This window comes from Callithrix jacchus, chromosome 1, assembly GCF_049354715.1.
Source record: "Callithrix jacchus isolate 240 chromosome 1, calJac240_pri, whole genome shotgun sequence".
Classification (NCBI taxonomy): domain Eukaryota; kingdom Metazoa; phylum Chordata; class Mammalia; order Primates; family Cebidae; genus Callithrix; species Callithrix jacchus.
This window is the reverse complement of record NC_133502.1, coordinates 192,421,058-192,446,680: the sequence shown is the minus strand read 5'-3', so window position 1 is coordinate 192,446,680 and position 25,623 is coordinate 192,421,058. Positions and strand designations below refer to the sequence as shown.

The window sequence follows — 25,623 nt, the reverse complement described above, 5'->3', positions numbered from 1 at the left end:
TGGTGGGTTATGTCCAGGGAACCCTTTTTTATCTCCCACACTCTCGCCAGTTCAGGGTCCCCAGCCAAGGAGACCTGTGCAAAGGCGGTGAGTAGGAGGGTGGCATTTTGTCTGCCTGGAATCCTCCTACTTCCTCCTGAGTGCTTTCATTAAAAAACAGTTAAGATCGGATTTAAGGATTTGAGAGTGGGAAGAAAGTGGGGGTTCACAATTTGTGTCTGTGGCGTGAGACTTCACGTCTTCCTCCTGGAAGGCACTCCTTCCCCGGCACTGACGTACTTTGCGTGCACATGAAGGCGCTCCTTCTCCCCGGCACTGACTTACTTTGCGTGCACATGATGGCGCTCCTTCACCCCGTCACTGACGTACTCTGTGTGCATGTCATCAATGGGCAGGCATGGCCTGTGTCTGTGCCGGTCTGAGCCTTCCAGGGTGGGGCCTGGCACATAGCAAGGCAGGTGCTTTCCCAGGCGGGCAGCAGCTACTGCGAACAGCTGAGGCGTGCAAGCCGGGCAGCCAGTGTCCAGTGGGAACAGCTTTTGTCAGAGGCAGCACTAAGGCAAGGGGAGCTGACCCATGGCCTAAGGGGTCTCATGCAGGGACAGGAATTGTAGTTGCCTCTGAGAACCACCTCCTCCTTTTTCTTCTGGTTTATGTGCCAGGTGGTTGGCAGTGTGCCAAGGACACAAGCCCTGTCCTCAGGGTACCGCCAGGACAGACCTGCCCAGCACGTGGGGTTTTTTTCCTTTTCCTGCCCTGAGCCATCAGGCAGGCAGCTTTCAGCCTCGTCCACCACACACTTCTTTGGGAATGGTACCCTGAGTGCCCTGAGTCTTGACCTTGAGTGTGGGGCTTGGGCAAGTTTCTCCTGGTGGGCCTGGCCCAAGAAGGGCATGGAGAAGGAGGGAACTGTCCTCTCCATTCCACTATCCAGGCTTGTCCCAGCCCTGGAGCTGGGCAGACGCAGGGTCCATGCCAGCATCATGAGCACCGACCCACTGGGTGGCCTAGAGCTTCTCCCAACTGGGCCCATTCCTCGTCTTTGCAGCGGGATGGGAACATGGCCCCACCTCATTGGGCACCTGGGCTCTCAAATGGACATGCTTTAGCGGCAGTCCTGGCCATCCGTGATGGCTCCTTTGCAGTCTGAGCTCATTGAAGGCAGAAGTGGGTCCCTGGCACCTTCCAGGGGAGGTGTTGAGCAGTGCAGGTGTTCCCCAGCTGATCAGCCCATGACTGGGGCCTGGGAGAGGTGGGGATCAGATCTTGCTTCTTGAAGCATCAGGGGCCTTGAACCAGGGGCCCTGCCCCTGGTTCTCTTCTCTGGCTCAGGGCCACAGAAGTAGAGCAAGCCTATGACAAACCTGTGGGCAGCCACATAGATCTAAGTGGATGTTGGATTTGCTTCTCCTGAGCCTCCATATGCTGGGTGGCTTCCTGCCGGGCTTGCTTTTCCCTCCTGAGACACCTGCTCTTTCCCTTCTACTGACATTCTTCTATGAGCACTCTGACCTCCTGGGAGGCGAGTGTGGGATCCTTTTTCCCATGGCTTCTCCTGTGCCGAGTCTGCTCCCTGCATCTCCAGCTGCCATTTATCATTTCTAGAGAGAAGGAAAGACCTTCTCACCACTCAGATCATTGGAATCCACTGCCTTGGGGAATTGAGGAAAATGGTGATGTTGCCTAGAAGTTGGCAGCCAGGCCCTTATTCCTGCATCGGTCCCCATTGCGGCCTCCTTCCACGATGACTCATGGCCAGGTCTCAGGACCACCAAGGAGGAAGTATAATTTAAGAAGGGCTGGGAGCTTCACAAAGGGAGGGGCCTGGATCCTCATCCTCGCCAGCACCTCGCCCTGGTGGAGGGGCATTTGCTCATTGAGGAGGTGTCTCCTGGGTGCCTCAACTGCAAAGCAAGGTGGAGGACTAATGACGCTAGGAAACATCACTGTGAGTCTGACCAGCACCCCCTTGTTCAGGGCTTTCTATCTGAGGCCCGTCAAGGGAGGTGACTTGACGGTGGCTAAGCCAGGATGATAGACAGATGCCTTGCTGTGCCCCGCCCTTGCCATTCCTGAGGCAGATGCTGCTAATCAGTTGGCCACTCCAAGCCTGGACGTCCTTCTCAGTATCCCCTGGCACTGCCCAGCGAGTTTGCAGTCCTTTATGCAGAAAGAAGGATGCCAGATGGGCAAAGCCCTGCCAGGTTCCTCTCTCTTACTGCTTACCAGTGTACTGATTTGAGGACACCCTTTTGCTTCCCTGGGTGTTCCTGCTCTCTGAGGGCAAGGATGCATGGTCCATGGCCCCTCCACTGGGTGTTGAGACTGAACAGGTTTCACAGCCTTTGAGGGACTTCATGAAAGTCAGGGGTGGTGACCTGTGTGCATGGTGCCATCTGTGTCAGAGGTGACAGGAGAGCTCCCCTGACGTCACCAGCCAGGAGAGAGGGGCAGGAGCTGCAGGCTGCTTCCTCTTAGAATTTGCAGCCAGGGCGGGGCCTGGGCCTTTCTCTTCTGCACATCTCTCATTTTGGTACATGACACGGAGTGTCAAGTCCCCAAAGGGAGAAAGAAACTGTGCCTCTTGAGTTCTCATGACAACTCTGGGGTCAGAGGCGATCTCCCATTTACAGATGAGGAAACTGCGACTCAGAGAGGTTGAATGTCTTGCCCACAGTCACACAGCCACTAAGTAGCTAAGCCAGGATGCAAGTGAGGCCAGGGGTCCCCTGTGTGCACCTCGGGTGTGTTACTCTTTGCTTCCCTTCCTCCTTTGTGAGCCGATAGGACATGTTCACCCCTCCTCTTGTCCCTGCAATACCTGGAGGTAGGAAGAGTCACAAGGAGGAGGAGATGTCCCTTTCAGCTCTGCACGCCACCCCATTCCCTGCCGCTCCTGCTGGGAGTGTGTCAAGGGGGTGGAGCTGTTTCTGGCTTCCGTGGCATTTGGTGTCAAGAAGAAAGCTGCCTCTGTCGGTCTGGGTCACTGCTGGGCCTCCTGGGAGGTGGCCCATTGCTCCTTGCTCAGCCTGGGCAAGTCTGACATCAAGGAGAGGCACAGGTGTGAGCCCTGTTCAGGTTCAGCTGCCCCAGCCCCCACTGTGGCTCCTGTAATCTCATCACCCTTTTCAGCTACATCCCATGGCTCTAGGGCAGTGTTCTTTGGGGAAGAGTGACTTTGGGCTGCATTCCTGGTGGCCCTCTGATGCTGAATGATGGCTGGCAGGTGCCCCATCTTCCCAGTGTCCTGGCCCAAGCACATCTGGGGGCCATGAGCCGCAGGTGCTGCCCAGGAGAATGCCCTCCTCAGCCTCCCCAAAATAACTGGATCAAAGGATCCTACAGGCACTGTTTCTTCCAGGCCTGGGTTCTGAGGGCTGGTGGGTGGCGCTCATTTGTTTAGCTGAATTAACTTCACAGTTAGATAACCGATCCTCACTGCTGGCTGACTCCCCATGTGGTTGCCTGTCCGTCTTTTTGGAGCCTTGCACCATGTGCTGCTCAGCACCCCCTCGGCTCAGGTTCAGAAGCATAGTGGATGATCCATTTGGGATGTTGTCTTTCCCAAGAGCCAGCCAGGCACTGACCTCCAATACCCGTTCTCTGCCTGGGATCCCAGAGGCCCCTCCGTAGGAAGAACACAGGCAGCAGTCCAAACGGGAGCTGCAAGAAGGCTCTGGAGCAGGAAGGCACCACCAGTGCAGGCTGGAGGCTGAGAGGTGGTGAGGCTCAGGTAGAGGAGAACCAAGGTCTTTTAATCAGTTGATGATTAATGAGTTGGAGAACAGGCTAGGCGTGGTGGCTCGCACCTGTGATCCCAGCACTTTCGGAGGCCAAGGCGGGTGGATCACTTGAGGTCAGAAGTTGGAGACCAGCCTGGCCAACATGGTGAAACCCTGTCTCCACTAAAAATACAAAAATTAACCTGTCATGGTGGCACACGCCTGTAATCCCAGCTACTCAGGAGGCTGAGGCAGGAGAATTGCTTGAACCTGGGTGGCAGAGGTTGCAGTGAGCAGAGATCGTTGCACTCTGCACTGTAGCCTGGGCAACAGAATGAAACTCCGTCTCAAAAAATAAAAAAATAAACAGCTGGAGAACAGTTGGAGAGGCCAGACCCTGTTGGCATAGTTTGCAAGGGGTGCTATGGAGAGGATGGTGCCCAGCCCAGGGGTGAAGACAGGGTGGGTGGGGTTCTCAGCTCCGCTGGACACCAGACAGAAGCTGCAGGGGCGAGGCTGGTGCCCACGTCGAGGGCTAGGCCTTTCTGGGCCCTTCATAAACATTTGCAAACAAAGCTTGGGTTCTCAGCTTGTCTGGGCCAAGGACTAATTCCTTCCTGGAGTGTGGGCATGTTGCTTACCTCTGAGCTGTTCCTTTTCCAGGAAGTGGTGGAGCCGGAGCCTGCTGCATGGGAGGGTTCTGTGGAGTGAGAGATGTTTTACGTCACGCTCTTTTCACACCTTCTTGGCACCCAGAAAGAGCTCAGCAAACATTAGCTGCCACCAGCCACCCTGACTGTGGCTCTCAGCTGGCATTGTTCTTCCCAGGCCCCACCCTACCCTTCTTCTGGCACGGTGTCGCTTGGGGCATAGGAAACTCTGGGCCAGCTTGGCCATGGGAGGCTTTCTTGGGGACCAGAGAGTAGAGATTTGCTCTGCAAGGAGGGCAGGTCGAGAGCAGGTGAGAGGGAGGGAAGGGCGAGCAGGACCCTTGGCCTCACTCTTGGCTGCAGTGTGTATTGGGCTGCCAGGCGACCCTCGTTGCTCCTGGTCCCACTGCCGAACCAATGGAGCCTGCTACATCCCTGCGTAGATAGGGCCACTGACAGGCCGTGTCAGCCAGCTCTCCAGGGATGCCCACTTTGCTCTGGGGACACGGTAGCGAGGGCTGAGGCCACCAGCCTCCTCCAGGGCCCCCCACCTCCTTCAGGGCCCCCCACCAGCCAGCAGCTGACAGCTCCCCCTTGGTCTTCACCTGGGCCCTGTTCTGCCTCCACTTCCTTAGCTGCTGCGTGGGGTTCTTTGGCAACTTTTCCTGGTCCCACCAGTCAAGGCACTGCTGATTTGTTGATGATCAAACTGCAGTTCTTGTACTTGGGGCAGTGTTCCAGCATCTCCATGGAACCGTGGTCTCTGGTTCCTGTGGCATGTTGTAGTCGGTTTGAGCTGCTTTGTTAAGTACAGACTTCTGGGAGGCCCACACACAGACCTTTACCTCTCACAGTTCTGGAGCCTGGAGATCCAGGGCCAGGGTGCCAGCACGGTCAGATTCTGATGAGGACAGCGAGAAGCACGGCCGCCCTCCCATTGTGCCCTCACATGGCCTGCCTGGGAGTGGACATGGAGAGAGAAAAGGACCTCTCTTTCTTCCTCTTCTAATCCCATTACATGGGTTCCACCCTCATGACCTCATCTGCTCCTCCTTACCTCTCAAAGTCCCCACCTCCAGATACCATCCCACAGGAGTTAGGACATCAGTTAGGGCGGGCAGAAATTTTCAGCCCTAACAGTGTGCTTCTTCCAGGCTGGCTTTCCCAGGAAGGCCCTGGATAGGCTGTACCCTGGGAGGCGGGTGATGCTGCACTGGCGACAGCTGGAGGAGGTGGCTGGCCAGAGGGATGTCCCCATAGGAAGGAGGTACCCCTCCTCATGCCTACCAGCATGACGCGACCCCCTCCTCAGAAGACAGAGGGCACACATGTGACCTCACAGGGCCTCAGTTTCCTTGTCTGTAGAAATGGAGGTGATGGTGTCTGCCTTGTAGAGTCCTCGTGAGGAGTGAGTGCTGTGATTCACGGGAAGCTGTGACTCACGCTCCCACCTGCAGAGGGCATGGCAAAGGGTGACGGCCCCGCGTGAGGCCCTGCAGGTCACAGTTTCATTTAATCCTCAGAACATGCCACCAGACCAGTCTTTCTCACCCCATCATGTTTAAGGAAACAGAGGCTCCAAGAAATGGAGGAGTATAGCCAACATCATCGTCACAGAGAAGGGTGGGCTCAGAAGGATGGGCTTGGGATAGTGAAGGTGCAGGCTGCCCTTGCTTTCTGGGGGCTCCTGGGGGGATGATGATTTCAATTGTTCAAGAAGGCAGTTGGCATTTCTTCCAGCTGATGTTACCCACCTGGGATGGGGGGGGCTCCACAAAGGAAGTGTTGCCCTGCCAGTGGGGGGCCTGCTCTCCCACTGCCCCGCCCTGCAGCACACACGGGGATGACACCCACACAGGGTTACTTGCACCAGGACACACACAGGCCTGACACACAGGGACATGCCCTCGCATGGGAACACACACAGAAACATGGAGACGCACACAGTGACACACGGACACACACACCTCCCCAGGCCACAGGCCCGTGTGGGGTTCCACACACAAGGACACACTCAGGCACTCACACGAGAGTGAATACACCCGGAGACGTGGAGATGCACACAGGGGCACACAGAGACGCAGATGCAGAACACATGGGATCTTCCAATGCGCCCTTTTCACACACAGGCTCCCGCAGCCCGGCAAGCCAGCTCTCCAAACCGTGGTGCTGTCCCAGGTCCCATTGAGGCCCCGGCCCTCTCTGTCCCCCCGCTCCAGCTGGGGGTGTTTGCCCTGGAGAGACACTGAGCCGTAGGGACAGTGGTTTCCAGCCACATGGCCTTATGCTGGCTTTGAGATGCAGTCAGGACCGTGGCCCCGGCCCACCCTTGCCATGTGCCCTGGAGGATGTGAGTCCGGTGGACTGTGCGGGGAAGCCTGGGCTGATTTCAAGGCTGAGCATCCTGTACTCTGAGCCGGGTACCAGGCTGCTGAGCACTTCTGAGAGGGACGTCTCCTGGGCAGGCAGTGACCTACACCACATGGCCTCCCAGCTCCGTGCTGGTGTTGTGTGGACTGGGAGGACAGGGACTGGGTGATGGGGACTGCAGAGCAGGGCCTGAGGTGCTGCGACATGCTGGGGTGCCTATGGATTAGGGTTACTCTCAGAGGAGAGCTGCATGGGTGGGTGAGGGTTTGGAGGCTGTGGTGACATCAAAAGAGTAGCCCAGAATCATCTGAGTTCTCTGTCCAAGCCTCCCAGGCCTGCAGTCCACACCCAGAGGGGCCACGTCCTCCCCACAGCCAGGCCTGGTCCTCTCAGTGTGGCAGGCCGGCATGTGGGTGCTACAGTCGTCCAGTGTGACACTCGGTGGCCTTGCTGAAGCCCGAAGGTGCCCCTGAGGTGGGCTGTGGGAAACCTCTGCTGGAGAGGCAGCTGCATTTCTGGCACACAAGGCAGAGTGGGCCGGGTCTGCGGCTTCTGAGCTGAGCATGGGGTGCCCACTGCTACTGATGGTGAGAATCTCAGCGCCTTTGTATGGAGAAGGCTGCTGGCCATCCAGCCCCATCAGTGCCCCACAAGGAAGGTGCCTGACCCTCCTCCTTGGCAGGGAGGCCCTTTCTTGTGTCCCTGCCAAGCAGACATCCTGTAGTCCTTCTCTAAGAACCTCAGTGCCCTAGGATCCTACCCAGACCTGGTCCCCGCTGCAGACCCAGCAGTGGGGATTACCCGGCTTCAGCGCTCCAGCTCTGCCTGACATTTCTCCAGGGGCACATGCTGTTTCTTGCTTCCTGTGGGTGCCGTCACCAGGCAGCCATCTGCCCTCGGCAGGCGGAGTGTGGGTGAGTGCCTATGAGTCACGGCCTTGGCACTCCGGCAACCTTCCTAGCCTTTCACTTATGGGCACCAGTGACCCCTACATAAGTCATTGTTCCCCCTCACCAGAGCTGGCTGGCTGTCGTGAGCCAAGCTGCTTATGATAGTGACATGCAGCCTCCACCCCTGAGAGTGTCGGAGGCCTGGCACGGACTGTACATGCTAATGGGGAGCTCTGCTGCCTCCAGCCTCAGAGTACAGGAGAGTTGAGAGAGACAGAGGCTCCTGAGAAGAACCTCAGGCTGCAGGTGACAGCAGTGCGCGGTGCCTGGTCTGGCCCCAGAACCAGCCTGGCTCACCCAGAGCACAGGACCTCATCACTTCTCGAGATGGGGACAGGTGCAGCTCCTGTGGGGAAACGCTGAATTTTCACACCCTCTGTTGCATGTGACTCCCCTGCAGACCCTCCGGCTCTCAGCACAGGACGGGGGTCGTCCTCCCTGTGAGCCTTCCCTGAGACCAGGGGGCTGGGTTCCCGCCAAACACTTGGTCTTTCTCCCATGAGGTTGTGGGCTCCTGAGTGTAGAGACCTGTGAATGCTGCCGCTTGCTCTCTGCTGCCTGGGACAGAGTGTGGGCCTCGCTGAAGCTCAGTTTTCTCATTAAGGAACTGCCTCCAGGCTGTTGTAGGGATTGGATCAAATAGTTCAGGCGACGTCCTCATGCAGTGCTCTGGTCCCGGCATGGGGAAGGCTGCTGCGACAGCCTCTCATCCAGTGCCCAACGCTGTGAGGTACCAGGCAGGGGTGACATAACCTAGACATGCCCATTGAGGAGCCTCTTGAGCAAGGAGGACCAACCCTTGCCTTTCAGATACAGAACAAGAGGCAGAAAGGGGCGTGGCTTCTTAGGAGCCTGTGCCCCTGACCTGCACTCCCCACCTGCGCGCCACTTTAACCCTGCTCTCAGGCTGCGGGTGTCCAGGCAGGTGTCAGAGGTGTGGCCCCTGCACACCTGGGACCCTGCCCATCCTGTCTAGTTGGAAGGACTAGGAGTTCCAGGCATGGGGCCCCGTTTCCTGCTGCCCTCAGAACCAGGCCCGACCCTTTGCCATGGCCTCGAGGGCTGCCACTTCCAGAGTGCACCGGGCCCATCTCCACCCACAGACCACACTGAACCTCCAGCCCCAAGCTCTTCCCACCACAGGGCCTGTGCCTGACATGGTTTGTTCGTCTCGCCCACCCTAGAGTTACACGTTCCTGATCTCCTCTGGCTATGAGTGTGCAGAGTGGAGGGAGAATATCCGGGAGCAGCAGAAGTGTGAGTGTCCTCTGTCCTGAGAGGGCTGGGCTTTGAAACACCAGGGCCAGGCTGGCAGCTCCTGTGGTTTGAAACCTTCTTTTTTGTTTTGAGGGGTTTTATCAAGTGAAGTGTTAGGTGGAGGGCTCATTTAGAAAACAAGTTGGAGACGGCCATCCCCGTAGGCCTCCCAGCCATCTTGTCTCTCCACTCCTGACCGTCTAATGGCACCGAGTTTTCACTTGGACACACCCCGAACCTATCCTGCCCCCATTCCCTGGGCATTCATTTCCCCAGCCTGCTGCACATACACCCCACCCCCTGGCCTGCCCCCTAGGCCTTTCCAGGACCCTGCCACCACCCCATTTTCTTGGCCTCCCCCATTTCCCCTCATCTGCCCCGTACTCCCCCAGGCCTTCCCTGCCCCAGCAGGTGCTAAAGGGGCCCTTGGCTGGGCCCACTTGGGTAGCCACACTGCGCTGGCCCCACTGCCCTGTCCACAGGGCCCAGCTGCCTGCTGTCAGCACAGGGGTGCTCCCTCCCTCTGGGGCAGCCCCTTCCTTCTCCGGGCACTTCCCTCTGTCAGGGCGCTCCTTCCTTCTGTCCTGTGTTCGGCAGGGGCCGGGGGCGGGAGGCACACCCAGTTTCCTCCTTGGAGGTTTGGGATTGACATGCCATCCTTACCTAGTTGTTCCCACTGGTACTCTGTATGCCACTGTCCCTCTTGTGGGGGATCTGGGCTGAGCACCATATCCAGGTGGCCCGGTCCTCCCACAGCTGTGGGCCATTACCTGCAAAGCATCGTTTTTCACAGGGATGCTGGGCAGGGGCTCTGTGCACCTCTGACCTGGTCTGACCTCTCATCCCCTCAGGCTTATCCTTCTCACCTATGCAGAGGCACGTCTCAGCCCCCATTGACCCCATGGTCTGGGGCAACAAGGAGCTCCGAGCAGCCCTGCCAGTGCTCCTGGCCCCGGCTCCCTGTCATAACATGGGAGCCCTAGCCATTTCTAGAGTGGCAGCATCTATTCCCTGTTCAGCATTATGCCCAGAAATAAGCCCCTTTTCCTCACCCAGTAAAGAAATGGGGGCAGACCTGTGGCTGCTGTCTGTCTGGGGAGACCTCACAGGGAGGTGCTCCCCGACCAGCCGCTTCTTCTCAGACCTGCCTTGTGGCTGAGCATAGGTAGTGCGTGACGTGTGTTTGTGAGTCTCACGCCAAGACTCCTCCAGGCCTGGGCCTTCCAGAGCCACACCTTGCTCTGCTGCCAGACCAGCATTGCACTTGGGAGCCAAGTGCCCTCTCCTGAGCCTCCAAGTCCTGGCACTAGTTCTTGCCATGCCCCTTCCCCAGGATGTTGTATGGGTCCAGGGGGAGGGGCCGGAGGGCCAAGGAGCTCACTGACCAATTGGTGCACCTCTCTTCCAACCTCCCAGGTTTCAAAAGCTTCTCCCTGATATCCGTGGAGCTGCAGATGCTGACCAACTCGTGTGTCAAACTGCAGACGGTCCACAGCATTCCACTGACCATCAGCAAGGAAGGTGGGCCCATCCTCCTGTGCACAGGGCACCTGCAGGGAGGGCAGGCAGCTGGCCCAGGGGCTGACCCCCACTTCCTGTTAGCACTTTTGTTGGGACTAATGGACTTTGGTTCGGAGGGAAGAGGTGTGCTTGTTAGGGCCTCTTGTCTCCTCCCAGGAGTGGATGAGATGGGTTAGGAGCAGTTTCTCCCTGAGTGGCTACTGCTGGGTGGTTGAGGAGACACTCGGCTAATCACCTTCCTAGTCACAAGGGCTACAGTGGACGCTCCTCCGATGCTCCATGCCTTGATCCGGCCCCTCTCCCACCCTCCCAGCCCTCCCTCCTCCAACTACTTGCTGGTTGGTACTTTGGGTCAAGCCGAGTTTTGCATTCACTGTTGCACATATGCTCAGTCACACACACAGCACATGCTATGCACACCTGTCCACACACACCCCATCCACGTCCCTATCACCCCGACCCCCTCTGTGTCTTTGGAACATTATTACACTTTGGGTCCCTGGAACCCAACTGGACCCTGAGATCCCCAAGACAGAAATCATGATGGGTATGCTTTTGGCCCGTGACACTGGCTTGCCTTGTGCTGGGCAGATGGCAGCTACGCTGTCTCCGGGATGGTTGATTCTGAAGCAGAGTTAGCCTGTCACCTGCCTCCCTTTCCCGGCACAACAGACGCTTACCTCTTTGGTCTCTTGTACAGATGACGGGTCTCTGGGGCTCTATGGGTTTCTGAATGTCATCGTCCACTCAGCCACTGGATTTAAGCAGAGTTCAAGTAAGTACTGGTGTGGGGAGGAAGGTTGCACGGACCGAGCCAGGTTCTCCACCCAGGAAGGACTAATCGGCCAGGGTGTGGGGAAGCAGGGAGGTTGTTCAAATGACCACGGGACACCTTTGATCACTGGCCGCAGTGGAGCGTTGGTGCTGGTTGATGCCTTCTGGGTGTGGAATTGTTTTTCCCGGAGTGGCCTCTGCCGTCTCCCGAGCCTGTCTCAGATCCTGGGAGCCGGTGAGCTGACCCTTGCAGGTGGATTGTGTGATCGCAGGGGTTTGACAAGGAGTTTGACAGGCAGGAGCTGGAAAGCCCAGGAGTCTTGGGTCCAAGCCAGGAGGGCAGTCAGCAAACAGTAAACCTTCACCCCACAGCAGAGCAGATTTGGCTGCTCTGTCAAGCTGGATGAATAATACTCTTTTTTTCTTTTATTTTCTGAGACGAGGTCTCATCCTGTCACCCAGGCTGGAGTGCAAAATTGCTATATCGGCTCACTGCAACCTCCACCTCCCAGGTTCAAGCAGTTCTGCCTCAGCCTGCCAAGTAGCTGGGATTACAGGCACGTGCCACCACACCTGGCTGATTGTTTGTATCTTTAGTAGAGATGGGGACCATGCTGGCCAGGCTTAGTCTTGAACTCCTGACCTTGTGGTCTGCCAGCCTTGGCCTCCCAAAGTGCTGGACTTACAGGCATGAGCCATTGTGCCCGGCCCCCAAAACTGTTTTTTACCTTGCCCTCTAAGTGGGGTTCTCCCCCAGCTGCTGGAGCCGTCAGAACGGTGAAGACTAGGTAACATATCAGTTGCACTATATAAGTTTCTAGAAGCCAGGAGTGGTGATTTGTGCCTGTAATCCCAGCACTTTGGGAAGCTGAGGCAGGCAGATCACTTGAGCTCAGGAGTTTGAGACCAGCCTGACCCAACATGGTGAAATCCCGTGTCTACTAAAAATACAAAGATTAGCCAGGTGAGCTGGTGGGCACTTGTAATCCCAGCTACTTGAGAGGCTGAGACGGGATAATCACTTGAACCCACGAGGCGGAGATTATAGTGAGCCCAGATTGTGCCACTGCATTCCATCTTGGGTGACAGAGCAAGACTCCATCTCAAAAAAAAAAAGTTTCTAGAAACAGCAAAATGTGGAGACAGAAAGCTTACCAGTGATCGTTGAGGGATGGGGTTGGGAGAAAGAACTTACTGCGGACGAACCCAAGGGGACTTTTTAGCTGAGAGCAGTGTCGTGAAAAGATTGGGGTGCTGTTTGCCCTGGTGTTTAAATTTGCTAAAAATCCTCAAACCCTACACTTTGAATGAATGAATTATATGACATGCAGATTACACCTCCATAGCATTGTAACATACATCAACTTTCCCCTGGACCCCGTCTCTGGCGGCCTCATAGACGCTGGTGTTTCCCTCATGGGCCTTCTTCCATCCCTGCCTCTCCTCCCGGGTCCTGTCTGTGAGCAGTGCAGGATGATACCATACGCTGCCCTGGGGTCCTGGGCTTATCTCTCCTTGCCTCCCTGTTACCTTTCTTTCTATCCCTTCAATGTCCCATGCACTCAGCCTTGCATCCCCAAAGGAAACCTATTATTCACGGCCCCCACACTTGTTCCTCTTATGTCCTGTTCCTTTGAGGGGCACCACCATCCACCCCGTGGCCACACCAGAAACTGCCATCCACTTTCCCTCTGTTAAATGCCGTTCTCCATCAGTGAGGTTTCTTGATCGTGTCTGGCTGCCTGGCCAGGCCCTGGCTGTGGCCTCCTGCCTGGTTGTAGCTCTGGATGTCACTGCAGAAAGGGTCCCCACCACGAGGACTCTCCACCCCCCTTCTCGGGTGGTTTTTCTTTTTTCTGAGATAGAGTTTCATTCTTACTGCCCAGGATGGAGTACAATGGCACTATCTCAGCTCACCGCAACCTCCATCTCCTGGGTTCAGGTGATTCTCTTGCCTCAGCCTCCCGAGTAGCTGAGATTACAGACACGTGCCACCACACCCAGCTAATTTTGTATTTTTAGTAGAGATGGGGTTTCTCCCTGTTGGTCAGACTGGCCTTGAACTCCCAACCGCAGGCGATCCACCCGCCTTGGCCTCCCAAAGTGTGGGGATTACAGACATCAGCCACTCAGGTGGTTTTTCTAAAATACAAACCCCACCCTGCCACTTACTGCCCACAGCCCAGCCCCGCTCTCCCCCAGCCTCGTCTCCCTCCCTTCTTCCTGCACCCCACAGCTTCCCCAGCACTGAGCTGCTTCCCGTGCCCCACAGTGGCCTGGGGTGCCCTTTGCCTTCACTCTTTGCCTGGTAATACTTAGAGTGGGGTCTGCTCTGGTTGTAGGAGCTTCCCACATCCCCCAGGATGGCTGGCCTCTGCCGTGGTGTCTCTATGGCTCACATCCCCTGTGTAACGATGGCATGTATGCCTCTCTGTCCCCACCACTGCAGGGCCCTTCTCATTGTAGGGGCTTTAGCTGTGGTTTGTGGACTGACTGCATGAATGAATGTTGTGGGAGGCCCCGTTTCCCAGCTGCACCCAGGGGAATTTTACAGATCAGGCAGGAGTATAGCATGAGGTGCTGGTGTTCATGCCAGAACCCCATTTGGTGTTTTATTTTTTAAAAAAAAGCTAAAACCTTTGTTTTTTCCAGATTCTTCAAGTAACACCTGCTCTTATAGACCATGTGGGTGATGTGGAAAAGAGCTGCCACCTTCTCCATGTCCCTTTCTCCCACAGATCTGTACTGCACCCTGGAGGTGGATTCCTTTGTATATTTTGTGAATAAAGCAAAGATGCGCGTCTACAGGGACACAGCTGAGCCAAACTGGAATGAGGTGAGGGGCTGATTCCACAAAGGCCCAGCCTGCCAGCGGTCACGGGATGTTCCACTGGAGAGAATCTAAACCTTCCGGGGCTTCCTGAGGGCTTCCCCCAAAGGCAATGCTGCCGAATTTTAGGAATCTCTTGGAATTCAGGGCTATGAGGTGACACGTCTAAGAGATTTTATCTCCATGTTCCTAAGAATCTTACCCACCCCCGACATCAAAAGAAGCAGCCTATTTTGCCGGAGGTGTTTGGAAAGAGACTTGAAAGGGTTTTTTGTCTGCCTTTGTTATCACTTACGTTTACTTGGTAGTTTCCATAGTATTTTCCAGCAGAAGTTGGAATGAGCTCCCTCAACCCTCTTGGCTTCCGGAAGCCTGGGGCTCTGCAGGTAGGGCTGGGACAGGTACTGCAGGGTCTTGCTTACTTGTCTCAGGGTGTTGGGTTTGTATTGTGTGTTGCCGTGCGTTGGAGAGGGTTTTGGTTTGCATTGTGTTTCCTCCTTGGAGAGCTGCTTCGTGAGTCACTTAGCCATTTGGCCCTGCCCTTCTGGGAGTGGGGGAAAGACTGCAGAGAGGCCGGTATTGACTAAGTCCCCAGATCCATGAGAGGTGCCATTTCCCAGCTTCTGCAGCAGCTGTGACCTCGATGATCTCATTCTTGATGGTGCAGGTAGAGACAGCTGGGCCTGCAGATAGCTGCCTCCCACCCCGTCTCCTGCAGAGGAGGAGGCCTGGAGCCCCCAGGCTGCTTCGTCTACATGGGTCATGAGGCTGGTGGAGTGAACAGTGGGGCTGGAACGCGGGTCTCCTTTCTCAGCATCCACTACTCTTTGATCAGTTTAGATATGTTGCTTGAATAGTATAAGGGCACAGGAGCTCAGTAAAATACCTAGTTGTTGTAGCTCTGGACATCCCTGAGAAAGGGCTGAGTGGCAGCATGATCATAGCATGAAAATAGACACACAGATTAATGGGACACACATATGAGAGAGCCCAGAAAGACAGCCACATATTCACAGCAATTGATCTTCAACAGAGCCGACAGAAACACACTCAGAGGAAAGGACGCCCTCTTCAATGAATGGCACTGGGAGGGCTGGATAGCCGCATGCAGAAGAATGAAACTGGACCCCTATCTCTCACCATATACAAACATCACCTCCGGATACATCCAAGACTTGAATTTAAGATGTGAAACTACAAAAATGTGAGAAGAAAACCTAGAGAAAACTCTTGTGGACTTCACTCCAGGCAAGGAATCGATGAGGAAGACCTCAAAAGCCCGACCTAAAAAAGGATGAACTGGAGGATGGCCCAGCAGACCCGTGTCCAGCAGAACCCTGGACAGCGCACGAGGAAGCTTACAGGCCAGGTTCCTCCTTGCTGTGCCCACGTGGGCAGTGGGGTTGCCAGGGTCAGAAGCCGGCCCAGACTTGCACCCAAAGCCTGCCTTGTTTTGCAGTGGCACTGGGTCCCTGCCTTGCAATCGGGGGTGACTGCTTAAATGGTCCCCCAGAAATACGACAGAAAGGAAAGACAAAAGTGCCAGCCAATAGAATTGCTCCTTGTATTGCCTCTCCCGGTCACCATGTGGGTGCTCTGCCTGGTTGGGGGTCCCCTGGTGTTCAGGCCCCCTCAAACCCCCTTGCTGTGTGTGGTGCTCAGGGCCTTTCTCTTTGCCACTTTGCTGCTGAGGGATGCATTTCTGGAACTCAGAGCTGGGGCTGCCTCTCTGCTCCCCAGGCCCGTTTGTGTTGCAGAAACCACCAGTGTCGAGGGGGCTGGGCCCTGCTTTCAACATTTAGCAGAGCCACCTAGTTTTGGCAGAGGCACCGTGTGAGGAGGCAGCATGCACCTCACAGGCAGAGGCAGCGGATGCCTCGGGAAGGGACCCAGCTGAGCCGGCAGCCAGGCCCACTTGCTTCTGGCCGGGAGACCCAAGGTGCAAGTGGTAGGTAATAAGACCCCTGCAGCTGAGTGTGCTGTGGTGCCCTGGGCTGGCTGTCTTGGAGCAGATGAGGCTGGGGCTGCAGCTGGAGCTGCCAGATGGGAAGACAAAAGAGAGTGTTTCGAGGTGCGGGTTCCCTGCTGCTGCCCATGAAGGACCACAAGTTTGGGCTGGACTGTGGCTACTGCGGTAACAGGAAGTTTTGGTGATGGAGTGGGACCACAGACCCTTCATCCTGCTGGGCTGCTGGTGTCCTTTCCTGAGGGCGTGCTGTGCCTGAGGCGCATCAGATGGGCCTGAGGAGATTGGAGGAAGCTTACACTGGAGCCTGCAGGAGGCCCCAGAAAGAGAGGCTGGGAAAAGGGACTGTATCTAAGGGGGTAACCTCAGAGTCACTTGCTGCCTTGGGTGCCAGGTTAGCAGATGTGCTGGCTGCAGAACTGGAACCAGATCCAGATACAGCAATCTGCAGACCAGGAGAGAGAGGGTCAGTGGAAACAAGGGGTCCCTGTGTGAAGGGGACAGGGAAATGCACACACATTGGGGTTGGGGATTTCATCCTTTTGCTGCTGGGAGAGGCAGGAAAGGCAGACTGGGCACCTGCTGAAGCTGTGGCTGAGGCCCAGGGATGTGAGGGGCCTCTTTGCCCTCCACTCGGTGGGGCCCCCCATGAAGGGTTCCATGTAGAGGGGGTAAGGGCCCCTGCGGCAGCTGCAGCAGCAGAAGTGCCAGGCCTTGGGCTTCTCAGGCTGCAGTCCACACGTGGAGCTGGGAAGGGGGCAGGAATCAGCGAGGTGACCTGGGCTGTGTCCCGGGGGTGTGAAGGGGTGTCAGGAAGGGAATCTTAGGAGAACAGGGGGCCTGATGAGTGGCGCTTCCTCCCAGACACAGCAGGTCTAGAGGGGTCCCCTGCAGCAGATGCTAGGAGGGACAGGTGGTCCAGGTACTGTTGGGACTTGTGAGTCTGCTGATGTGCATCCATGCTGGGTGCTTCAGGGACAGCAGGTGGACAAGAAGTCCCTGTTGCAGATGAGGACAAAGCTTGTGAAGGCCGTGAGGCTCTACAGTCCCATATGGCCTTGACCTCACCCTGCAGTGCACTATTAATGCCCCGTAGTGTCGCCTCCTTCTCCAGGTCTCGGTCTTCAGCAGTGATCCGGAACCCCAGCTGTAAGGGAGGGGGCAGCATCAGAGGCTCCCCTCCGCTGCATGGCAGCAGAGGATACTTCTTTCTACGAGGCCTAGACTTTTGAGATGTTGGGGAGCCATTCCTGGGGGCCAGTTTCTCCCCTGGTAGTGCATCTGCTGCCTTTTCACGCTGAGTGTGAATGACAACCTGAGAGTTGAGCTCACTCACTGTCTCTGAGGAACTGAGGGTCACATGGCAGTGGGATGAGTTAGTGTCCAGGCTGATTCCAATTGTCCGGGCACTTGTAGGATGACCTGCCACTCGACCCAGGGGCAGGAGCAGGGAGGAGATCCCACAAGCAGTGACCTGCGGGATGGGGAGAGCAGGGTCCTGGCAACTGAGCCCTTCTGGTAGATTTTTGGCACTCGGGCTGGGACAGGGATAAGGGGCACAGAGTGCCCAGGTAGCCCCTTCTGGGAACAGTGGGGTAGTTTCAGATGCTTCAAATCTTGAGAGTTAGGCTCTGAGGGTCATCTTTTAGCTGGCAACTCGGCATGGCAGTGGGATGAGGCTGGCCCCCTCCTCCTCTTTAGCCCCGGGAAGCCTCTTTTGCTGTAGGAGCTGGAAATGGCCGTTTTTTGGGGGGCCAGGGCTCATCCCAGAAGGCAGGGATTTCTGGTCATATGTGACTTCTGACATGGTCACATGGCAGTGGGTTGAGGCTGGCCCCCTCCTCCTCTTTAGCCATGGGAAGCCTCCCATTCAGGTGTAAGAGCTGGAAATGGAATTTCTTTGGGGCAGGGGCTCATCCTGCAAGTCTGGGATCTCTGTTCATATTTAATTTCTGAGCTCTGGGCGTGGAGGTCTCTCTGCAGAGGCCCAGGCCTGGGCACTTGGGCTGGGACAGGCATAAGGGGCACAGAGTCCCCATGTAGCCCCTTCTGTGAACAGTGGGGTACTTTCAGATGCTTCAACTCTCGAGAGCTAGGCTCTGCGAGTCGTCTTCTAGCTGCCAACTCGGCATGGCAGTGGGATGAGGCTGCCCCCTCCTTTTCTGGAGCCACTGGAAGCCTCTAGTGCAGCTGTAGGAGCTGCAAATGGCATTTCTTTGGGGGCAGGGGCTCATCCTGCAAGTCTGGGATCTCTGTTCATATCTAACTTCTGAGCTCTGGCCATGGAGGTCTCTCTGCAGAGGCCTGGGCCTGCTCACTAAGAGCAAGGGGCATCCATTATCTTGTAGGGGCCTGAATGCAGACCGTGCATCCCTGGTGCCCTTGGGGCCCCTCTTTTTATCATCAGGATTCTCTTGGATTCGGTTCCTTGTCCTGCTCAGGCATCTCTGCCTCACTCTCCCTTTGGGCTCTCAACACGATCTCCTCTGGACAGGAGTTTGGGCCACAGCTGGGTGTTATGGGCCCCAAAGGGGTGACTCCCTGCTTCTGGGTCCCACAGAGGGTTTCTATCTCGAATTGGAAGCTTGCTGTGGTACCTGTGCATCCAAATTGACGGCAGAGCCAGGATCGCTGGAAAACCTTCTTGATCTTGTTTTGACACAGTGCTGATTCCAAGTGTCAGGGCACTTGTAGGATGACCTGCCACTCCACCCAGGGGCAGGAGCAAGGAGGAGATCCCACAAGCAAAGTGAACGGAGGGATGGGGAGAGCAGGGTCCAGGAAACTGAGCCCTACTCGTAGGCTTTTGGCACTCGGGCTGGGACAGGGATAAGGGGCAGAGTGCCCAGGTAGCCCCTTCTGTGAACAGTGGGGTACTTTTGGATGCTTCAAATCTCGAGAGCTAGGCTCTGAGCATTGTTTTTTAGCTGCCAACTCGGCATGGCTGGGGGATGAGGCTGGCCCCCTCCTCCTGTTTAGCCAGGGGAAGCCTCCCGTGCAGCTGTAGGAGCTGGAAATGGCATTTTTTTGGGGGCAGGGGCTCATCCTGCAAGTCTGGAATCTCTGTTCATATTTAATTTCTGAGCCCTGGGCCTGGAGGTCTCTCTGCAGAGGCTTGGGCCTGATCACTAAGGAAAAAGGATGTCCATTATCCCGTAGGGGCTGAAATGCAGACCATGCATCCCTGGTGCCCTCGGGGCCCCTTTTTTTATCATCAGGATTCTGTTGGGTTCGGGTCCTTGTCCTTCTCAGTCATCGCTGCCTGGCTCTCCCTTTGGGCTCTCAACACGGTCTCCCCTGGGCTATACTCTGGGCCACAGCTGGGTGTTATGGGCCCCAAAGGGGTGACTCCCTGCTTCCGGGCCCCACAGAGAGTTTCTATCTGGAATTGGAAGCTTGCTGTGCATCCAAACTGAAGGCAGAGCCAGGATCGCTGGAAAACCTTCTTGATCTTGTTTTGACACAGTGCTGATTCCAAGTGTCAGGGCACTTGTAGGATGACCTGCCACTCCACGCAGGGGCAGGAGAAAAGAGGGGTTCCCACAAGCAAAGTGAACAGAGGGATGGGGAGAGCAGGGTCCAGGCAACTGAGCCCTACTGGTAGGTTTTTGGCACTCGGGCTGGGACAGGGATAAGGGGCAGAGTGCCCAGGTAGCCCCTTCTGTGAACAGTGGGGTACTTTCGGATGCTTCATATCTCGAGAGCTAGGCTCTGAGCGTCGTCTTCTAGCTGCCAACTTGGCTAAAGCCTAAGCGAGCAGCTTCTCCTGTTGCGGGGCAACGCAGCTTTAAAACCTGCGCGAGTAGGGGCATGTGCAAAATCGGGCACAAGTGAAAGATCCATCCCTGAATGGCGACCTTCAGGGATTCGTGCGACAAGGTATGCATGTTAGGCAACTGCTGACAATGCTGTGGGGGGAGTGGTGTAAACCCTTCACTCGAGGTACATCCTGGCAGTGGCAGGGTTGGGGGGTGTAAGGTATGTGCACGAGGCACCTGTGGGCAATGACAGGAGTAGGGCCCTCGGGAACAGAGGGGTACGTGCAATGGGTACAAGGCACCTGCTGGCAATGGCGGCGGAGGGGTCAAGGTATACCCACCAGTCGCCTGCTGGCAATGGCAGGGGTCGCTGGACGGCACAGGGAGAGCGGCGCGCCGTCGTCCAGATAACTGAAACTACAAGTGTGGGACACCACGCTCGGCTAATTTCTTGTATTTTTTGTAAAGTCGGGAGTTTTACCTTTTTGCGAAGGCTGTTCTAAAACACCTGGGCTCGATCAATCTTTCTGCTTCTGCCTCCCAAAGTGTTGGGATTACAGGCATGAGATGTCCCGCCTGAATATTTTTGAGATTCACAGAGATTAATAGGTCATAATAACAGTTCACAACTTGTCGTTATATTTAATATCTATTGATTTTACTTAGCCACCCCCATTGTAATTTAAATGATTTGTTCCTGACCTGGTTTTTCTTTCCTTTTTTTTTGAGACAGAGTCTCACTCTGTCGCCAGGCACCAGGCTGGAGCGCAGTGGCACAATCTCGGCTCACTGCAACCTCCGCCTGATTTTTCTTTGTTGGTGAGGGTTGCAGACCCCTTACACAACATTCCAGGAATGAAGCAGTGATAATAAACCTGCAGCTGCCCGCAGGGGGCGCTGTGCGGAGGGTTGCAAAAGGACCTGGTGGTCCCTGGTGCTGCCAGGGGTGCTGCCTCCATTCTACTTTCTGACACCCGCACCATGGGGCCAGGCTTGATGTGACCCCATCACTTCTCTGTTCACCACAATTTTTTGTTTGTTTTGAGACAGAGTCTCGCTCTGTTCCCAGGCTGCAGTGCAGTGGCGCCATGTCAGCTCACTGTAACCTCTGCCTCCAGGGTTCCAGCAATTCTCTTGTTTTAGCCTCCGTGCCAGGCGTGCGCCACCATGCCCAGCTAATTTTTGTATTTTTAGTAGAGACAGGATTTCACCATGTTGGTCAGGATGGTCTCAATCTCTTGACCTCGTGATCCGGCTGCCTCGGCTTCCCAAAGTCCTATGATTACAGGCGGGAGCCACCGCGCCTGGCCCACTACACAGTTTTATCACTTGATACGGAAGACTTGACTCCATCCATGTTCCTTAGGAGGTGTGTGCGCCTCCTACGTGGCTAACTGGGTCCAAAAACAAGACACCAGTTCAAACACTGAAACCCATCAGATTCTCCCACAGCCTTCCTGCTATCAGAAGACACTGGAGCAGGGATGGTTGCTATACAGGGCGGAGTCTCTGATTCCCACACAGGTTCTGTGTCCTGCCTCGCTGGGCTCCTCCTGGCCATCAGGTCAGGCCAAGCAGCGGAGAGGTCCAGAGATGCACACGCCCCTCCATCAACGCTGCACGGACAGAACCACACACAGCTCTTGGGAGGAGTAAGATAAGCTGCTCACAGCATTGCAGGGTCTGGCACAGTGGTCAGCGTGGCAGGAACGGTGCGTTAGCCAAGGTAGGGATGGCGGGAGACGCACTCAGGATCCTCAGGGAGGCTGCAGCACTTCCATTCTCTTTCCAGATAACAAGGACGTGTCGGTGATGATGAGCGAGATGGACGTGAACGCCATCGCAGGCACCCTGAAGCTCTACTTTTGTGAGCTGCCCGAGCCCCTCTTCACTGATGAGTTCTACCCCAATTTCGCTGAGGGCATTGGTGAGCACCGGAGGCCTTGGCATCCTGGGAGGCATCTCCTCGCCCATTGCTGCCCTTGGGGGCTGTGAAGAGTGAGATGTGGGAACCAAAGCTGTGCCACCTCTGCCATGGTTGGCCTTTTAACCAACCTGAGAAAGCAGGGGCCAGAACCCAGCCTGTCCTGAAGCCCTCACCTGTTCCCAGCGGGCTTGCTGTCCCTATTCCTCCAGGAGACCAAGAGGGTGAAATGGTCAGCACTGCCGTGCTGTGGGGTCCTAAACTCTGCTGTCCTCCTTTCTGCAGACCAGGGCTGAATGAGGGTGCCCGGGCGCTATAGCCACAGGTCCTGGGCCTGTCAAGCACAGGTTCAGTCCTGGCCTGACCCTTAGTCAACCTGGAGGCTGATGGCTAAAGTGGAAGGCTGGCACATGTGGCCATGTAGCCTTCATATCACCCTTAGAGCAGGTCTGCCTTCCGGGCCCATGCACAGAGGACCGGCTCTCCCAGCCTGCAGGTGCCCCTGTGGTGTCCAGGGTGATGAGGGGCGTCTATGTGTAGCTGGTGGGGCTGGGGCCCTCCCACCTCCCACCTCTCACCTCCCACCCCATTGTGTCCCTCCCTCCCTTATTTCATTCCATGCTGAGCCTCCCCTGCCTAGGCTGCTTGGGGATGGGGTGCAGCGGGAGTTTCCCAAGCTCGGCTCTGCCCATGGGCGGCTGCTCTCACGCCACCTCCTGCTGCTGTTCTCCAGGTGCTGCTGACCCCTGTGAGGTAGAGAAAATTCCTTCAGGTGGCTTACAGCCCACATAGGCGCCCTTCACAGGGTCCTCACTGGGGACCGGTGCTGTGGAAGTGAGGATGATGAGGGATCTGGGCTGCTCAGGGACACGAGTCCCGGGTGTTCTAAGTGACCACCTCAGGAGAGGGCTCTGGCTCGTTGTGACCCGGAGGAGTGACCCCCTGCCTCCTGCAGCTCTTTCAGACCCAGTTGCAAAGGAAAGCTGCATGCTCAACCTGCTGCTGTCCCTGCCGGAGGCCAACCTGCTCACCTTCCTTTTCCTTCTGGACCACCTGAAAAGGTAGCCCAGCTCTCCTATGGCTGCCCAGGATTCCAGGGTGCCCCAGTGCTCCCATCAGACGAGTTCTACCCCAATTTCCGAGGACCTTTTCTCCTGACCCCTGCCTGCAGTCCTTCACTGCCTCTGGGGACTAGTGCCACTGATGCCCCTGCCCCAGCCTCTCCTCTTTGCCACTCTTCTTCCTCTGCACTGTGGCCTTAACAAAAAGCTCAGAGGTTTTGCCATGGCCACCAGTGCACTTGAACCCCCCAATTCCCTCCCATCCAGATCATGAAGGAGACCTCCCCACCAGCCCAGAGCTGGACCCTTGTCCTAGGCCCCTTGTCCTGGGCCACCTAGACCCAGAAGTATCAGGGCTGGAGTCAGCTTGCAGCACAGCCAGGGTCGAGGTCGCTCCCTCCCTGAGGACTCCAGCATGGCCCAGCCCTTCCGCTTCTCTCCTGTTGGTGGCGTTGAAACAGCCCCCTCTGTTTCGGTCCTGGACAGGGTGGCAGAGAAGGAGGCAGTCAATAAGATGTCCCTGCACAACCTCGCCACGGTCTTTGGCCCCACGCTGCTCCGGCCCTCGGAGAAGGAGAGCAAGCTCCCTGCCAACCACAGCCAGCCCATCACCATGACCGACAGCTGGTCCTTGGAGGTCATGTCCCAGGTATGGGAAGACAGGCTCCAGCCCATGCCACCCCAACCTGACAGAGGTGGCCTCTGCCTGCTCCACCCCGAGTCCTGCCCATCCTCCTACCTGCATTGTATGTGGAGGTGGTCAAGATGCAGAGAGAAACTTGCCTAGGTCTGCACGAATGGGAGCGTTATCAGGGGGCCCAGGCCACCTCCTGGTCCTGCTGCTGCACCCTGCTGGGGGCTTAGCACCACCCAGAGTGTTCAGGCGTGGTGGCTCATGCCTGTAATCCCAGCACTTTGAGAGGTCACGGCAGGATAACAGAACCCAGGTGTTTGAAAGCATTCTAGGCAATGTAGCAAACTCCATCTCTAGAAAAAATAGCCAGGCATTGTGACATACACCTGCAGTCCAGGCTTCCAGGGAGGCTGACATAGGAGGATTGCTTGAGCCCAGGGGTTGGAGGCTGCAGCAATCCATAATGGAGCCACTGTCCTCCAGCCTGGGTGAACAGAGCAAGGCCCTGTGCGGCTCTGAAATAAAACTGTCCCCCTCAGTCATGCCTTGTGAGGACCCCACCCCACCCCTGTCTCACTGTAAGGGGTTCATGGCACCAGCAGGGGCCTCAGCTCCTGGGCTGGATTTGGGGGCTTGGGCCCCAGAGACCTCCCCACCAGCAGCTGTGAGCACCCCTCTGAGCTGCTCTCACTTCCCCACTCTGTCAGGGCAGGTCCAGGTGCTGCTGTACTTCCTGCAGCTGGAGGCCATCCCTGCCCGGGACAGCAAGAGACAGAGCATCCTATTCTCCACCGAAGTCTGAATACCCCCATCCATCTCCAGGAGGCGGATAGATGGCCTGGAAACCTCTGGCTCATGGGGCCATCCGTAGAGCGGGAAATAAACCTTCCTGAGGTGTCCTCGGGCCACCCCCAAGCGGCGGGCCATCTGCCAAGAGACAGCCACCCAAAGCAGAAGGACAGCTGGCCTGGGGAGATCCCAGCCAGGTCTGGGAGCCCCAGGCAGGCCTCAGAGTGTGGTTTTTTGCACACGGCCACCCGAGGGCGCCCCAAGCCAGTGCATCTCAGAGTCCATGCCTGGCCCTGGGGGACAGGGTGAAGGGAGTGGTTTTTATGAACTGAACTTAACAGTTTAAAAGATTTCTACTGGATCACATGTCAAGATGCGCCCTCTCCGGGGAGAAGGGATCGTGGCCGGATTCCCTCACTGTTGTATCTTGAATAAACGCTGCTGCTTCATCCTGTGGGGCCACGGCCCTGTCCCTGTGTGGGTGGGGCCTCTCCCATTTCCCTGACTAGAAACCACACTCCATTTAGAGCAGGGTTTGAGAGGCTAAGTCGGCACTGACTAGTGTTATGACTCCATTCAGGGCTTTCTTTTTTTTTCCGGGAGGATTTTTTGCAGAAATGGGTCTTTGTTGCCCTGTTTGTCCTCCTTGGATGGCAGCTCCAGGAGGCCTGTGAGATGTCGGGGGACTGGACCCCTGGGGAGTCCCAGGCTACCCACTTTAGGGTTCGTCCTCCAGGGAGCGGCGCCTCATCCCCCCATTCCGACTGCCCTCCTGGTGCACGCTCTCCTGATTGGCTTCCACAGGCCAGGACTTCCCTGGCTTCTCTCTGCCCACACTCCCTGCCCCAAGTGTCCCCAGCACAGGTGACTACATTTCCATTCGCAGCTCAGAGGACGTGCTCTGCTTTTGTAAAAGTCTCCACTGGGTGGCAGCAGCTTGCTGATGAATTGTTTTAAAACTTTGATCTGAAATGTCTTTTGATACTTGAATATGTTTAAGTTTTATACATAGCTTTTTTCCTAACAGATTCCAAAACCTGATAAGATGCTAGAATGTATTCCGTGGACAATCCGTGTCCTGGCTGCATTTTGTCTTCCTCTAAGCGCCTGGCTCCGCTGCCCTCAGGAATGGGTTCTCAAGTCTCTGGAGAACAGGATACATGGAGAGTTAGGCAGGAACCAGGCCTAGGGACCGGGGGCTCCTTCCCAGAGCAGGTGGAGCCTCAGGACCACCCGCCACCCCCTCTGTCGGCACATGCATGGGAGTCCAGGCATTCTTTGCAACCCCACCTGACCATCTTGCTAAAAGAAAACAGAAGCGTGGAGGCTGCCACCTATTTGCAAGAAATTAACCCATAAACAACTGCATCACTTTTTTAGAAAGAGGTTTGGGGCAGGGAAAGGGGAGAAGGGACCC

At 56.3% G+C, this 25,623-nt stretch overlaps 2 protein-coding genes across 2 annotated transcripts in view; both read left to right on the top strand.

Moving 5' to 3' along the window:
* LOC100394907 (breakpoint cluster region protein-like) overlaps positions 1-25,623 on the top strand; it is a 97,991-nt gene that overhangs the window by 22,111 nt on the left and 50,257 nt on the right. The window lies entirely within an intron of this gene.
* Positions 8,373-24,655, top strand: LOC100395398 (breakpoint cluster region protein). Its single transcript, XM_078364723.1, has 10 exons — positions 8,373-8,417; positions 8,877-8,949; positions 10,366-10,470; positions 11,171-11,245; positions 13,983-14,080; positions 17,016-17,072; positions 21,455-21,725; positions 22,678-22,783; positions 23,270-23,432; positions 24,130-24,655. The coding sequence occupies exons 1-10, from the start codon at positions 8,373-8,375 to the stop codon at positions 24,217-24,219; spliced, it is 1,083 nt and encodes a 360-aa protein (XP_078220849.1). The 3' UTR covers positions 24,220-24,655.